This window comes from Pseudophryne corroboree, chromosome 3 (assembly GCF_028390025.1).
Source record: "Pseudophryne corroboree isolate aPseCor3 chromosome 3, aPseCor3.hap2, whole genome shotgun sequence".
NCBI lineage: Eukaryota > Metazoa > Chordata > Amphibia > Anura > Myobatrachidae > Pseudophryne > Pseudophryne corroboree.
The window spans coordinates 312,015,977-312,031,752 of NC_086446.1; the positions used below are offsets into that span (position 1 = coordinate 312,015,977).

Genomic DNA, 15,776 nt, shown 5'->3' on the forward strand with positions numbered 1-15,776 from the left:
CTACCATGTTATAGAAGAGGCAATAACATACGTGATATGTTAGTACACAATGACATTTCACGACTTTCTCCAGTGGATACTAATTTTTTATCCAGGAAGCCAGGTAAATATAAATGCACAGGGTGCACCACCTGTGTATATTTGGAGACAGGTGATTATATTGTACATCCACATACTGGCCATAAAATTAAAATCAAACAGGTACTCACATGCACAAGTAAATTTGTTGTGTATTGCATTAAATGCCCCTGTGGACTTTACTATATAGGTAAGACCACCTGTTTATTTAAAGAGCGCATGTCCCAGCACAGAAGCGCTATCAAACAAATATTGGAAGGGTAAAAATATTGATCAACCTGTAGCCAAACACTTCAAGTTACATCAACATTCGTTAGCCACTTTACGTTATAAGATGCTGGTGCAGGTTTTGTTTTCTAAACGTGGGGGTGACAGACATAAGGTTCTGTTACAAAAGGAGGGCTGGATACACCGATTGAATACGGTGGCTCCAAATGGCCTTAATGAAACTTTGTCACTAGCATGTTTTTTTATGAATAGCAATTCGTTATATCACAGAGTATTCATTTTATTAGCTTGTTAAGAGCAGGCATTTGGTAGTGATTCTATACCATTATTGCCTTAGATGTGCACAGCTAAAAGTATTTTATTCTCTGCATTTATAGATTCTGCACATAAAGCGGTAACAGCATTTTCTTTGTATCATGTGTTGTCATGGTGGTGGAATGCACTTTTGCCGGTATACGTCATCATGCTGACAGAAGTGTCTGTGTATGGCGACGAAACCGGAAGTTGGTTCTCCGAGGACGCTGCATGTGTGGTGTTTTAGAGTGTATAAAGGTAAGATTGTTGTTTGTATTTGTTACTTCTGACGACGGATTAATAAAACCGAAACGTTAAGCGAGAAAGGGTGATCTATTCTCTTGTTATTGGAAAGTCCGTGAGTGCCGCCTATACCTTTATTTTATATATATATATATATATATATATTTATTTTATACGTATATATTTTTTATACATATATATATTATATATACACATATATATATATATATATATATTTAAAATACACACATATATAACACTTAAATATATAGAGTGCCTTGCTAAAGTATTCACCCCCCTTTGCATTTTTCATGTTTTGTTGCCTCACAACCTGGAATTAAAATAGATTTTGAAGGTTTGCATCATTTCATTCACAGAACATGGCTACTACTTTGAAGATTTTTTTTTTTTTTTTTATTGTGAAGCAAATAACAAATAGGACAAAATAACAGAAAACTTCAGCGTGCATAACTATTCACCCCCCTAAAGTCAGTACTTTGTAGAGCCACCTTTTGCGGCAATTACAGCTGCAAGTCGCTTTGGATAAGTTTCTATGAGCTTGCCACATCTTGCCACTGGGATTTTTGCCCATTCCTGAAGGCAAAACTGCTCCAGCTCCTTCATGTTGGATGGTTTCCGCTTGTGAACAGCAATCTTCAAGTCTGACCACAGATTCTCAATTGGATTGAGATCTGGGCTTTGACTAGGCCATTCCCACACATTTAAATGTTTACCCTTAAACCACTCGAGTGTTGCTTTAGATGTATGCTTCGGGTCATTATCCTGCTGGAAGGTGAACCTCCGTCCCAGTCTCAAATCACAGGCAGACTGAAACAGGTTTTGCTCAAGAATATCCCTGCATTTAGCACCACCCATCTTTCCCTCGACTCAAAACAGTTTACCAGTTCCTGCTGCTGAAAAACATCCCCACAGTGTCACGATCCAGGTAATTCCTTATCAGTATTTACCTTCCAAATGCCTCGAGACTGTCCCAGCATTACAAGGCTGGATTCCATCTGCACTGTCTGCATTCAGCACGCTGCATATCATTGTCTCAAGTCTCTTCACTGTGATTCTGGCGGCTTCATGGTTAAAACTCGCATGCAAGGTTACAAACCGTCTTTCCCTCCAAGTTCAAACATGGGCGCAGCCATGTTTGTTTTCATCACATGTTACTTTTCAGCCTATCAGCTGCACTCTGGTTTCTGCCTAATTATCCAGCAGCTGCACTCTAGACTCTGCTTAATCAGCCAGCCAATCTCTGTTTCCCAGCTGGTATAAATATCCTGTTCCTGGGCTGGAAAGTTGTCAGTGCTTCAGTTGTCATCCTAGTGAAACCAGTCTCTTCCTATTGTGGCCGTTCCTGCCTGCAAACTCCACTAGAGACTCACACCAGTTCCACTCTCCATGGTGCAGCCTGACTCTGCAGTCTCTAATCATTGCATCCTGTGACCGGTAGTTACCCGACACCAGCTTCCAGCGGTGCTCTGCCCTGCCAGTAACCATCGATGTTCCGCCATCGATCTCAAGTCACCATCGGTGTTCCGCCATCGAACTTCCATTGCACCCTGCGTCTGGCAGATTACTATCACACCGGCTTCCAGCATTCCAGCGGTGCCCTGTTCCTGTATTCCGGTAATCTGCGCTCACAAGCATCTCCTGTATCTGCGCTCACAAGCATCTCCTGTATCTGCGCTCACAAGCATCTCCTGTATCTGCGCTCACAAGCATTTCCTGTATCTGCGCTCACAAGCATCACCTGTATATGCTCCCAAGCATCTCCTGTATATGCTCCCAAGCATCATCTATACATTCCTCACTCTCAAGCTACATTAGTGCGCTCCAGCACTATCTAGTCAGTGTCAGGAATCTGCATTCTCCGTCGCATCACTACTGTGGAACTACAGGTTCCAGCAGTTCAGTTCTGTTCCAGTTTTCAGTCTACTGCAGCCTGGAGTACACAGTGCTTCAGCTAACCCACAGCTGACCTGAACACCTAATCCAGCAGGGTGTGTTCTCACAGAGATGCAACATCCAATCATCACAGACCAAGTGGTATAAACTCCAGTTCCTGGCTCAGTCTCATCGCCTTGGACAACACGTCACATTCTGTGAACAGGCGTCACCTGTTTGCAGTCCTCTGTCTGCAGAGATACCCCTGTGTATTGGACCTGTGGAACTACAGGTCCCAGCAGTTCCAGTCTTCAATTCTTTGTTTCCAGCAATCTCCTATTTCTGGCATCTCCAAGTTGTTTCCCTGTTCCAGTGTTCCTGTGGAACTACAAGTACCAGCAACCACTCCAGCTCTCCTGCGAGTCACATTCAGTGTGCAAGTTCCTGTGTTCCAGTCTCCATTGTTCCAGTTTGCTACAAACTCCAGTACAGTCTGCACACCAATTTGCAGTAAGAGACTCTCCTCAGGTGTTTTTTAGTTTTCAGCCTGTGCACCTAATTACCATCATTCCACTCTGTGCATTGCCTTTAGCACTTAACATCTTGCTGTGTTAGGACTGTCTCCTGCTAGGGCCTTGCTTGGCTTAAAGACGTATGCTTCTACAGAGACTGTGTGCTTTGATTGCTATTCGTTATATACCGGAGTTTTGTTTGCTGCATCTGATTTCATTATTGCTTTATCATTTATATCAAGTTTCAAGTTCATCTTCATTGTTCATGTGTTACCAGTGACTTTTGCAACATTCATTTAATCGGACTAAGTTATCATTCATTGTTGCGGTCATCCGTTATATCAGTTGTTCAGTTGCTGTGTTATCCCTGTGTGATAATAAATATCAAGTGCTCATGCGCAGGACTTTCCTTCAGTCTCCCCGTTTCCCATATCACACCTACACTGACCCACTAGTGCCCCCTCCGGGGACAGACTAAATCAGAATCCTGACAGTTTGTCCAAGGCCCATGGACCTGGACGGTGGTCAGAGTGTGGGGTCAGGGTCTCTCCAAAGTTCAGTGTCACGACTCAGTGATCAAGAGTCAAGTATAAATGGACCTAACCCGGTTCCAGCCGTCGGTCCAAAGACTCCACTGGTTCCAGCCAGCCCGAGTAGCTCTGTTTCCAGTGATGAGCTACCTCCTTCGGTTCCAGCCGATTCCAGTAAGACTCCACCGGTTCCAGCTCTTCCAGACCCAATCCGGTCCCATCCGTCTGTCCAGATCAGCCTTCTTCGGTTCCAGCCGATTCCAGCATCTTCGGATCAAATCCGGTCCTATCCGTCAGTCCGAGGACTCCTTCGGTTCCAGCATCCTCGGATCAAATCCGGTCCTATCCGTCAGTCCGAGGACTCCTCCGGTTCAAGCTTTTCTGGACCCAATCTGGTTCCATCCGTCTGTCTGGATCAGCCTCCTTCGGTTCCACCCGATTCCAGCATCTTCGGATCAAATCTGGTCCTATCCGTCAGTCCGAAGACTCCTCCGGTTCCAGCCGGTTCAAGCTCTTCCGGACCCAATCCGGTTCCATCCGTCAGTCCAGATCAGCCTCCTTCGGTTCCAGCCGATTCCAGTAAGCCTCCTTCAGTTCCAGCCGATTCCAGTAAGCCTCCTTCGGTTCCAGCCGATTCCAGTAAGCCTCCTTCGGTTCCAGCCGATTCCAGTAAGCCTCCTTCGGTTCCAGACGATTCCAGTAAGCCTCCTTCGGTTCCAGCAAGCCTCCGTCTGTTCCAGCCGATTCCAGTAAGACTCCTCCGGTTCCAGCTGGTTCAAGCTCTTCCGGACCCAATCCGGTCCCATCCGTCTGTCCGCATCAGCCTCCTTCGGTTCCAGACGATTCCAGTAAGCCTCCTTCGGTTCCAGCCGATTCCAGTAAGATTCCACTGGTTCCAGCCAGCCTGAGTGGCTCCAATGATGGGCTACCTTCTTCGGTTCCAGCCGATTCCATTAAGACCCTACTGGTTCCAGCCAGCCTGAGTGGCTCCAATGATGGGCTACCTCCTTCGGTTCCAGCCGATTCCAGTAAGACTACACTGGTTCCAGCCAGCCTAAGTGGCTCGAATGATGGGCTACCTCCTTCGGTTCCAGACGATTACAGTAAATTCTGTCTCAAATGACCATGAATGGTCAAGTTGTTCTGATGACAAAAGTCTTTCTTCTGAAGATGAAAGTTGGGAAGACTTTTGAGGACCTCTGCTTTTGTGTATTCCTAAATTCTTTTTCAAGGATCCTCCAAGTTCCAGCGTGGGTGTTCGGTGCCCACCCATAAAAGGGGGGGTACTGTCAGGAATCTGCTTTCTCCGTCGCATCACTACTGTGGAACTACAGGTTCCAGCAGTTCAGTTCTGTTCCAGTTTTCAGTCTACTGCAGCCTGGAGTACACAGTGCTTCAGCTAACCCACAGCTGATCTGAACACCTAATCCAGCAGGGTGTGTTCTCACAGAGATGCAACATCCAATCATCACAGACCAAGGGGTATAAACTCCAGTTCCTGGCTCAGTCTCATCGCCTTGGACAACACGTCACATTCTGTGAACAGGCGTCTCCTGTTTGCAGTCCTCTGTCTGCAGAGATACCCCTGTGTATTGGACCTGTGGAACTACAGGTCCCAGCAGTTCCAGTTCCGTTCCAGTTTCCAGTCTTGAATTCTTTGTTTCCAGCAATCTCCTATTTCTGGCATCTCCAAGTTGTTTCCCTGTTCCAGTGTTCCTGTGGAACTACAAGTACCAGCAACCACTCCAGCTCTCCTGCAAGTCACATTCAGTGTGCAAGTTCCATTGTTCCAGTTTGCTACAAACTCCAGTACAGTCTGCACACCAATTTGCAGTAAGAGACTCTCCTCAGGTGTTTTTGTTCTCAGCCTGTGCACCTAATTACCATCATTCCACTCTGTGCATTGCCTTTAGCACTTAACATCTTGCTGTGTTAGGACTGTCTCCTGCTAGGGCCTTGCTTGGCTTAAAGACGTATGCTTCTACAGAGACTGTGTGCTTTGATTGCTATTCGTTATATACCAGAGTTTTGTTTGCTGCATCTGATTTCATTATTGCCTTATCATTTATATCAAGTTTCAAGTTCATCTTCATTGTTCATGTGTTACCAGTGACTTTTGCAACATTCATTTAAATCGGACTAAGTTATCATTCATTGTTGCTGTCATCCGTTATATCAGTTGTTCAGTTGCTGTGTTATCCCTGTGTGATAATAAATATCAAGCGCTCATGCGCAGGACTTTCCTTCAGTCTCCCCGTTTCCCATATCACACCTACACTGACCCACTAGTGCCCCCTCCGGGGACAGACTAAATCAGAATCCTGACAGTCAGCTCTTACATTGGACCAGTCCCATCTGGTAAAACCCGGCAGTTCACAGTCACCAGCTTCTACTTCCAATCAGCTCCCTAGTGCATTGGTGTTGGTAAGGACATACTATCTCCAGGTCCTTCAAGCCTGTACCAATTGTACCACACCTAGAGACTTCCTATATGCACTTCCAGGAACTGTGACTTGTTATCTGTTATCATTCTGCTACTGTCAATATTCATTGTGAGCTGAGTTCATTTAATAAACCTGTTGAACATATCCTCTGTTGTCGTGGTCACGCCTTCGGGCTTTAGGTACTGCAGGTTCACGCATGTCCAGGAGTCCTATCTGGCCTCTCACATTTAAATATACCTCAGCCCCTACAACTGAGGCTTCCAGTAGTGAGCACCAGCCCTCAGTTGTGACACACAGCATGATGCTGCCACCACCATGTTTCACTGTGGGGATGGTGTTCTTAGGGTGATGGGATGTGTTGGGTTTGCGCCAGACATAGCGTTTTCCTTGGTGGCCGAAAAGTTAAATTTTGGTCTCATCTGACCAGAGCACCTTCCTCCATACATTTGGGGGAGTCGTCCACGTGCCTTCTTGTTTTTAACACTAAGTAATGGCTTTTTTCTGGCCACTCTTCCGTAATCAAATCAGTGGAACAAAGGAGGAACTGATGCTGGTCCCGCCCGCAAGCCATTTTAACACCCACCACTATCAGAACACTGCAAAGACTCCCAGAGGAAGACCGATCCGGTTGAAACGCGTTGGAGGAGACGACTAAGAGACATCAAACCATTGGAGGACAGGAGAGTGCTGTGAGACCCTCGGACCTACGGCGCAGACATCGGTAAGCAGTACAGACGGACGGGCAGCAGGAGGACCACACAGGTGAGTACTCCGTTGTGGGGAGGTGCAACACTGCCACAGGCTCTGTTTAGATCCTGCGGCTGAGCTCCCCCCCACGCGAACACGACCAACCCAGCGAGCGGTGCAGGCACACGGGGAGATCCCTAACAGGACGAACCGGAGAGCGGGTGCGCGAGCTGAGGGACGAGTCTGTCCGGAGCTGCCAGGAGGTTCCCGCTGCCCCCCGCACCTGTACATCTTACAAGTACGGCCGCAACGATAGTGCACGAATACCTGACTTCCACACGCAGAGGTACGGGACGCCGTCGTCTGCAACTATATGAATCTAATTACTAAAGACAGATCTTTAAAGCCCACACAGTCCGGTCAGGACTAGAGACATTTCCACTGGAAAATCTATATTTGACTTTTAAAGCAACACAGCCAGATTTAATCATTACATATATATATTTTTTCCAGCCCATTGGCCTTTGTGTCAGAACACACACGCCAAGAACCTAAAGGATTTAATCACCAATTTCAGTGATTAAAGGACTGAGTTAAACAGGTGCTCCCCGTGGAGCACACATTGTGATTACCACCTTTTTCATGTTCAACAATATTTATCTGCACTGTTTCATTATATTGAGTGTCATATTTGATACATGTGAAAGTAAAACACACCTTTATATAAGTATCCATTTGCATCATTTCACGAGTACTCAAACTGTAGGGGATGAGCGCAGTCAGGTGAAAACCAGATATCCACTCTTCCGTAAAGCCCAGCTCTATGGAGTGTACGGCTTATTGTGGTCACATGCGCAGATACACCAGTCTCTGCTGTGGAACTATGCAGTTCCTTCAGGGTTACCTTTGGTCTCTGTGCTGCCCCTCTGATTAATGCCCTCCTTGCCCGGTCTGTGAGTTTTGGTGGGTGGCCCTCTCTTGGCAGGTTTGTTGTGGTACCATGTTCTTTTTATTTGAAGATGATGGATTTGATGGCGCTCCGGGGGATCATCAAAGATTTGGATTTTTTAGATTTTTTTTATAACCCAACCCTGACTTGTACTTCTCAACAACTTTGTCCCTGACTTGTTTGGAGAGCTCCTTGGTCTTCATGGTGTGATGCCTCATGCTTAGTGGTGTTGCAGCCTCTGGGGCCTTTCAGAAAAGGGGTGTTTAGACTGACAGATCATGTGACACTTAGATTGCACACAGGTGGACTTAATTTCACTAATTATGTGACTTCTGAAGGTAATTGGTTGCACCAGAACTTCATAGCAAAGGGGCTGAATACATATGCACGTCAATTTTCAAATATTTATAAAAATTCCTTCTATAAATTTTTCTCCTTTCACTTCACCAACTTAGGGGGATATCCAATAATCCCCAGTAAAACATCGGGTCCCCGATGTTTCACCGATTTTTTTTCACAGGATCGCCTGTAAAAACAAAACAAAACAAAAAAAACAAACCTTCTCCCGAAAAGACACAGGTTCAGTGAAACCTGTGTGTTTTCGCGTGAAACAGCCCCGTTTTCGGACGAAAACAGGGCTATTTCCGGGGATTCTGGTTCGCCTGCCGGAGGCAGGTGAAACAAAATCCCTGATAAGCCGACGCGTCTCGTGGCTTATTGGGGCTAATTAGCTAGCCCCCGGTGGGACAATTAGCCCCAGTAAATTACCAGGGCTAATTGGATATCCCCCTTAGACTACTTTGTGCAGATCCATCACATAAAATTCAGATTAAAAATAAAATAAAATTACAGGTTGTAATGTAACAAAATAGGTAAAAAGCCAATATATTAGATAAAAGTAGAAGCACTGACCATTGGGGTGTTTCAGTATGACCAGTATTCAGCAGCAGTGCACATACAGGCCAAGAAAGCACTTTACTCTCACAAGCACACAGATCCACTCAATGCATAGAATAGTGGGCAAATACTGTTCAACAATCCAGCAACAGCAGGAAGGAGCTAACCATATAACCAGGCTGCTAGGAGCTAAGTATAAAGGGAGACAGGAGCCCAAGCCTCTCTCCCTGCATGTGCTAAGGCAGACAATGTGATTAAACTGGCCACCCAGCTTTAATAGGAGGTGGAGAGAGCAAATAAAAACACCTGAGGCGGGCTGTCTGCACTGAGGGAGTGTGCTCAGGGGTGGGGCAGGGGCACATAACCTTCATAAAGTATTCTACCTAATTACATCCCCTCTATACAGTCCACACACAACCTCACATATTTTGTGTCCTTATTCACTTTCACACTCTCCTGACCCCAATCCAACATTGCTGTGTGACCATATCATACAGCCCATTAAGAACCTCTGCAATCTGGCAGAACTGTTCTACAATAGGTAGCACCTATTCCTTGTGTATCAATGCCTATTTCCCTATAGAGCAGGCATTCCCAACCACGGTCCTCAAGGCACACCAACAGTGCAGGTTTTAGTGATATCCAGGCTGCAGCACAGATAGTTAAATCAAAATAACTGAGCTACTAATTAAGTCACCTGTGCTGAAGCCTGGATATCACTAAAACCTGCACTGTTGGTGTGCCTTGAGGACCGTGGTTGGGAATGCCTGCTATAGAGTGTAAGCTTGAGAGCAGGTCCTTCCTACCTCTGTCTGTCTGTTATTACACAGTTTTGTTCTATTACTGGTGTTCCAATTGTAAAGTGCAATTGAATATTCTGTGAAGTGTGTGACTGGCCCATCTTTATACCCCATAGGTATGACATTTTGATACTCGTCGAATTTTTTATATCTTTTTTGGAATATCGGTCTTCTTTTTATATTTTTTTGTTTTTTATGTGTTTGTTTTATTGGACTTGTCCATCTGTACCGGACCCTTGGGTTCATTATATTGCTGTTGTGCATTTTGTACTTTATGCCCAATTTTGAAGTGTTTGGGATTTTTTTTTTTTTTTAAGAATTCCATTTTTCTGGAGATACAAGTATCCTTGTCTACAGTTCTGATAACACCATCTGTCAGTCAACAAAAAGTGTGCAAGTGGTAATGGATTAAAGCCTCGAAAGAAACCCAGATACGCTTTTAAACATTGACATCCACTGTGAGTAGCATATGCGCTGCGCCCCCCCCCCCAATATGCAAACATTTTCTGCTGACTAAAAGAAACCTTTATGAGCTTGATACTGGCTTGGTCTCTGTGAGTTTGGTATCCTGGATCTTTACTATTCTGGTTTTTCACCTCTAACCGGTTTTGGTGATAAAGATACCTTTACGTGTTTGAAATATCCTTAAAAAGTTTGTGTCGGGGGAAAGCCCACATATGTTATCTGTATTTTGAAAGAAAAGACACAGAGGATATATTTCTCTAACTAGTTTGAACTATAAAGACTGTTCTACATATGTATATCTTTATTTTTACTTTATGAAATCACACATCGAATGGAGGTTATGGAAAGAAGGATACTCCCGATCCACAATATCTGCTCTACTGATTTACATTCCTAAGGGACGTAAATTTTCATGTTTTATATCTAATAATAATTGTGCCTAGAATACGGAGTTCTACTTTTTTTTTCTATGCATGTTTTAATCGGAGCTTGGTGAGGTTCTTTATAGTGAATCTGTTCTGGGCAGCTTCTACGTACGTATGCAAATTACAAAGGGATTCACTTACTTGTTTGTTAAGCTTCAATTAGACAATAAAACAATGAGTTAACATGTTAAGATATTGTTGATGAAAAGCAAACACAAAACCAAATTATTTATTTTCTAATGGAAAATACAATTTATTTCCAAAATAAGTCACAGATGCACAAAACACACAATTTAATCTGCTGAATAAAAGAGTAAATATAGAAGGGTAAAATACATTTAACAGCAAGAAAGGGGTAAACAAACTATGATTTTTAGGTGAATAGGTTTAAAACATTCAGAGCGAAAACTAAAAATAGCAAGAAAACATTACCCAAGAAAAACTATTGCTTAGTTATTTCATAGGGTGCCGGCATGAGTCCTTGCTGACTTTACCAACCTGTTCCTGGCAGCTAAATGGTGTTACAAAAAAACAAACTTTTTTTTCCCAAAAATTTTCAGTACATTATTATTTTACAGCTGAGTGGCTAATAGACATTAACCTTCACAATGTGCGTGTATTTCTAAATTTAACTTTGTGTCTGTTAACACAGAAATACTTTTGCCCTTGATACAGATTCCTTGTGGCAGCCATTTTACAATCTTCAATGCTTAAAAAAAAAAAAAAAGAAGTATAAGCCGCAGTAAGGGATGGCCACACATGTATGTAACAGGTCTGAGGGAATTTCTGCTTTGATAAGGCACACCTAACCACATATAACAAATAGTGGTAGCCCATATAACTAAAAGATCCACTGAGATTTGTGTTGTTAAATTTAAATGTTGTATGTTTGTAAATATAGCATTTCTCTGTCTTTGTTGAAACCTTAGATAAAAATCTAACATTCAAAATACATCTTGTATCATTTATGGAGAACTGTATTTAAAAAGATATATATGTACATATTTATATCTATGTCCTGAGAGCTGTTTTTTTTTATTTTTCTCACCAATTGTTTTTTCTTGCACATTTCAGATTTTTAAATGTATCTTTTTCAAATCTCTATACAACATTAAAACCGTGACTAATATGATGCAGAAGGAGCTAGAAATGGATCATTCAGCAGAGAAATAAGTTCACACACGAGATACAATATACAAGAGATGAGAACTGGGTGGCTCCGCCCAAATCTGACTGGACAGGAAACTAAACTCCAAGCCTTCAGCATTACCGACGTAAAATTAAGTTTCTTACTTTCTTCGTTTTAAGTCTTTATCTGCCTTTTTTGCATCATAACTTTTTTGTATTTGATTTTAGGAGCAGAATCATAAGGCCACATACTCACTGGCGTTTTATCTATGCATTTAATATGTTTTAACTATGTTAAATGCACATAAACTGATGCGAAAATAAAAATAATTGTACCAAAGGCCATACATTTTGTCATTTACCTGCATTTAACCTGAAAACTTTTGGTTCCATCTCAGTGCATCAATATATAATACATATCAAATACGGCTTTTGTGTTATCTGTATTTTAGCATGCATTAAAACCGCATTTCAAATGCCAGTGGATACACAGTCTATGTCTGGTTTGTTCTTTAGCTAATTGTTAGTATAACAGATTTTTAACACTTTCCTGTCACTGACCATATGAGCCTACAACCAAAATTATTATATACATATACACATTAACGTTAAAAAAAACCCCAAAACGAAACATCGTGTAATAATATATCAGAAGCGAGATACTAATAGATTTGTGTCATTGTTATGGCTTGCTTTACATATAAGCCGTCATAAGGGGCTTTTAATATGGCTACAAGAACATGCTGACATCAGCGCCGAAAGAAGTGGTGTCACAAACACAAGCAATAAGAATGGAGAGATGATAGAGAGAACAAGGTCCAGAATTGTAATATATCCAATAATCATATAAAAAGAAAGGCACGTACATGAGAGTGGCATTGTCTGACCAAAATGAACTTGCCTTCAGCAATACAGGAACATATTTATGCCCCTACACAAGAATGGCACTTTGTAGCTGTGCATCTTTCTCCACAAGCACCCACCATACACTGCAGAAAGGCCATAGTTCCTGAATTGACTTCCCAGCTAAAAACAGATTGGTTATAGATGCACGGTTTCTTCTTTGGAATGAGAAAAATAGTCAGATTGTATTCTAATACACTGGCTCACCAAGGCTTGTGAAAGCAGCCATAATGCTACCAACTAGTATTTATTTATTTTTTTATGTATTTTTCAAAAACATTTTCATGGCTTTTATCATATAAAAAAAACACAAAGGTACATGCACATAGCTAAGATATGCTTGTTCTAAGATATTAATACGTACAAACTGCATTTTGTGACTATGATGGGTTCATTGGGGGGGAGGGGGGAATTCAATTGTTATTTTCGCTGCCGCCACTTGATGGTGCCCGACGGACGGCAGCAATTCAAATGTTTTTCCGTTGGGGGGCCTGGCAGCCAAGGAGACACATTTTTCTTGCAGCCTCTCGCTTTACGTCGCTAAACCCTGTCTGTTTTTGGGCGTGACATGTGCAATATACATATGTGTCCAAACAACAATTGAATCATGACCATTGTTTGGGCGTCTAAACAGTCCCGTTTAGACGGTATTATTAGACATCCAAAACAATAGCATTACCCGCATTGTCTTTCATGAATTTAAAAGCTAGTGGCACAGCTGCTTTTGTAGCCTAGGTATATAGAAATCTATATTTCGCACTATGCCCAGTATTGTTTGTCAGTATCCCGAAGATAATCTGAATAGGCGTATAGTAGGCTTAATTTTCAGATAGGACCCCACAGAGGTATTGGGAGACTTTGTGAATAAGTACATTGTCAGGTAACTATACAGTCTTGACATGTAATAGATATCATAGAACAGACCATCACAAAGCTGGAAATTCCTGCTGCCACTCACTGGGAAAGAACTGGCATAGCTGCATAATCCGCTGTTTGTGCAGACCTGAATGAGAGGCAGTGGTATACACTAGTTACCCTGTGCCAATCTCAAAAGTCAGACTTGCTCTTTGCTCCATTTTAATAAAAGTATGGAGATGTTCCTCTAGTGTTTGTCACATAGAATACTGCACTTTGCATGATGTCTACTGAGGCAGAACCTCTATTTAAAAAGAAATTATATTTGCTAAAATATTTTAAGAATGGTTATAATATGTATTTAACATTGGGAACCTCAAAACAAATGATACCAGATCAGGTAAGCAAAACATTCATATAATTATGTATATAATTTGAAGTATATATATTTTATATATATATTTAACATTAAATAATTTGAAAATCCTGCTAAAGCCTATATAGGGTTTATCATCTCTCACCTTCCAACCCTTTCACATTGAGGTTCAGATATGGAGGAGAACATTCTACATATTTTGCAAAGTAAACATGATTGACATTTAGCTTAATCTGATTTTCTAGACCAAGGCCCCTACACTGCTTGTGGCATCTGCCGCCTATTGCTCTGCAATGTTTCACAGTCCACTCAGGCAGTTTAAGGATTATATTAACAATAAGATAAAATCCTCAAATAAAAATGTAAAGGGGTCATCCGCTTCTGGACAACACTCCCTCTTTCTATATTTTGCTGTAAGCTCACAGAGCAGAACAACCCCAGGCCAGTGCTACTCAATAGAATTCTTCTGTTCAGATCTACTGAAGAGGACAAAATTAAATGAGCAATCTACAGGTCTGAGCTGAAAGTGTGAAACAATTCACAGGGTTGTAAGGGGTCTGGAGCTCCCACTATATGCTCCATAGGGGTGGCATATAGTCAGAAAGAGGGACTGTTGTCCAAAATATGGATAACCCCTTTAAAAAGTAATAGAGTTGAAAACATGTAAAAATATGGTTTTGTCGTCTAAAAGTACCATAACATAAGGGAAAAAACAACGTACTTATCACCATGCACAAAATACCAAAATTATTTCTTGTGAAAACATGTCACATTTTGATTATTGAAGGCAGTGTGCTGTGGGGTAGGGACTCGTCAGGATTGGGCATGGGGAATCCATTGGCTGTTATCAAGGGGTCTTCGGAGAAGCTCCTCAACATGTCTTGCCACATCCATGCTGTCATCATCCAAGTCAAAGTCTCCATCAGGGTCCAGAACAGAGTCAGCACTACAGAAACAACAGTGGGGAGAACAATCTAGATTAGTGCTGTAATGAATGAAGAGATATATATATATATTTTTTTATTTTTTTATTATTAATGTTAATTGTATAAGGTCTGTCCCGCCTCCAACTTGAGCGTTCCCTAATGGCTCCCACTGCTAGGAAGAGGGGACATACGCCGCTGCTAAATCATCAAGTATAGGGGCAGGACAGGCAATACAGAGTGGGGCTTGTGGTGTTCAGTTGCTATGGAGCTGGGGTCAATGATGATGAACAGAGACATCATTACCCATTGGACCCCTGATGTGATGGAAAGAAACTCTTTTGGATAGTATCAGTAGTGTATTTTGCAGTTAGCCATTCTATTGCATTGATAGTCACTCAAACTGATATATTGAAACAGACATAATGAATATCCTATATCTTATATCATGTATTCTACATAATCAGCACACACTATATGGATAAAAGTATTTGAATGCCTGACAATTACACCAACAGGGACTATTGCAGCTGTAACACTCGCTTTCCATAAGTGTATTTCTGTTGGAGTTTCTGCCCATTCATTCTGTAGAGCATTTATGGAGGTCAGGCACTTGACGAGAAGGCCTGGCTCGAAATCACTGTTCCAATTTATCCCAAAGGTGCTCGATGGGGTTTAGGTCAGTGCTCTATGCAAGCCAGTCAAGATTTTCCACACCGAACTCATCAAACCATGTCTATATTCCTTGCTTTGTGCACTAGGGCACAGTCATGTTGAAATAGAAAAGGGCCTTCAGCAAACTGTTGCCACAAAGTAGGAAGCATAACATTGTTCAAAATGTCTTGGTATGCTGAAACATTAAGATTGCCCTTCCTTGGAGATAAAATAGCCCTATACCATTATCCCTCCTCCATCAAACATTACAGTTGGCATAATGCAGTCAGGCAGGTAACGTTCTCCCAGCATTCGCCAAACCCAGGCTCGTCCATCTGACTGCCAAACAGAGAAGCGTGATTTGTCACTCTGCAGAACACATTTCCTCTGCACCACAGTCCAGTGTCTGTGTGCTTTACACCACTCCATCCAACGCTTGGCATTGGTGATGAGAGGCTTGCATTTAACTGCTTGGCCATGGAAACCCATTCC

At 42.4% G+C, this 15,776-nt stretch overlaps 1 protein-coding gene and 1 long non-coding RNA gene across 2 annotated transcripts in view; one reads left to right on the plus strand and one right to left on the minus strand.

Annotated features, from left to right (window-relative positions):
- LOC135055406 (uncharacterized) overlaps nt 1-10,073 on the plus strand; it is an 88,007-nt gene extending 77,934 nt beyond the window's left edge. The window contains exons 2-3 of the long non-coding RNA XR_010243748.1: nt 684-858; nt 9,873-10,073. This is a non-coding gene — a long non-coding RNA (uncharacterized LOC135055406). The remainder of the gene's footprint in view (nt 1-683; nt 859-9,872) is intronic.
- A 650-nt stretch (nt 10,074-10,723) lies between these two features.
- LOC135055407 (signal transducer and activator of transcription 5B) overlaps nt 10,724-15,776 on the minus strand; it is a 478,909-nt gene continuing 473,856 nt past the window's right edge. Inside the window, exon 20 of the mRNA XM_063959429.1 lies at nt 10,724-14,653. Within this exon, the coding sequence (XP_063815499.1) occupies nt 14,521-14,653 (133 nt within the window). The 3' untranslated portion in view covers nt 10,724-14,520. The remainder of the gene's footprint in view (nt 14,654-15,776) is intronic.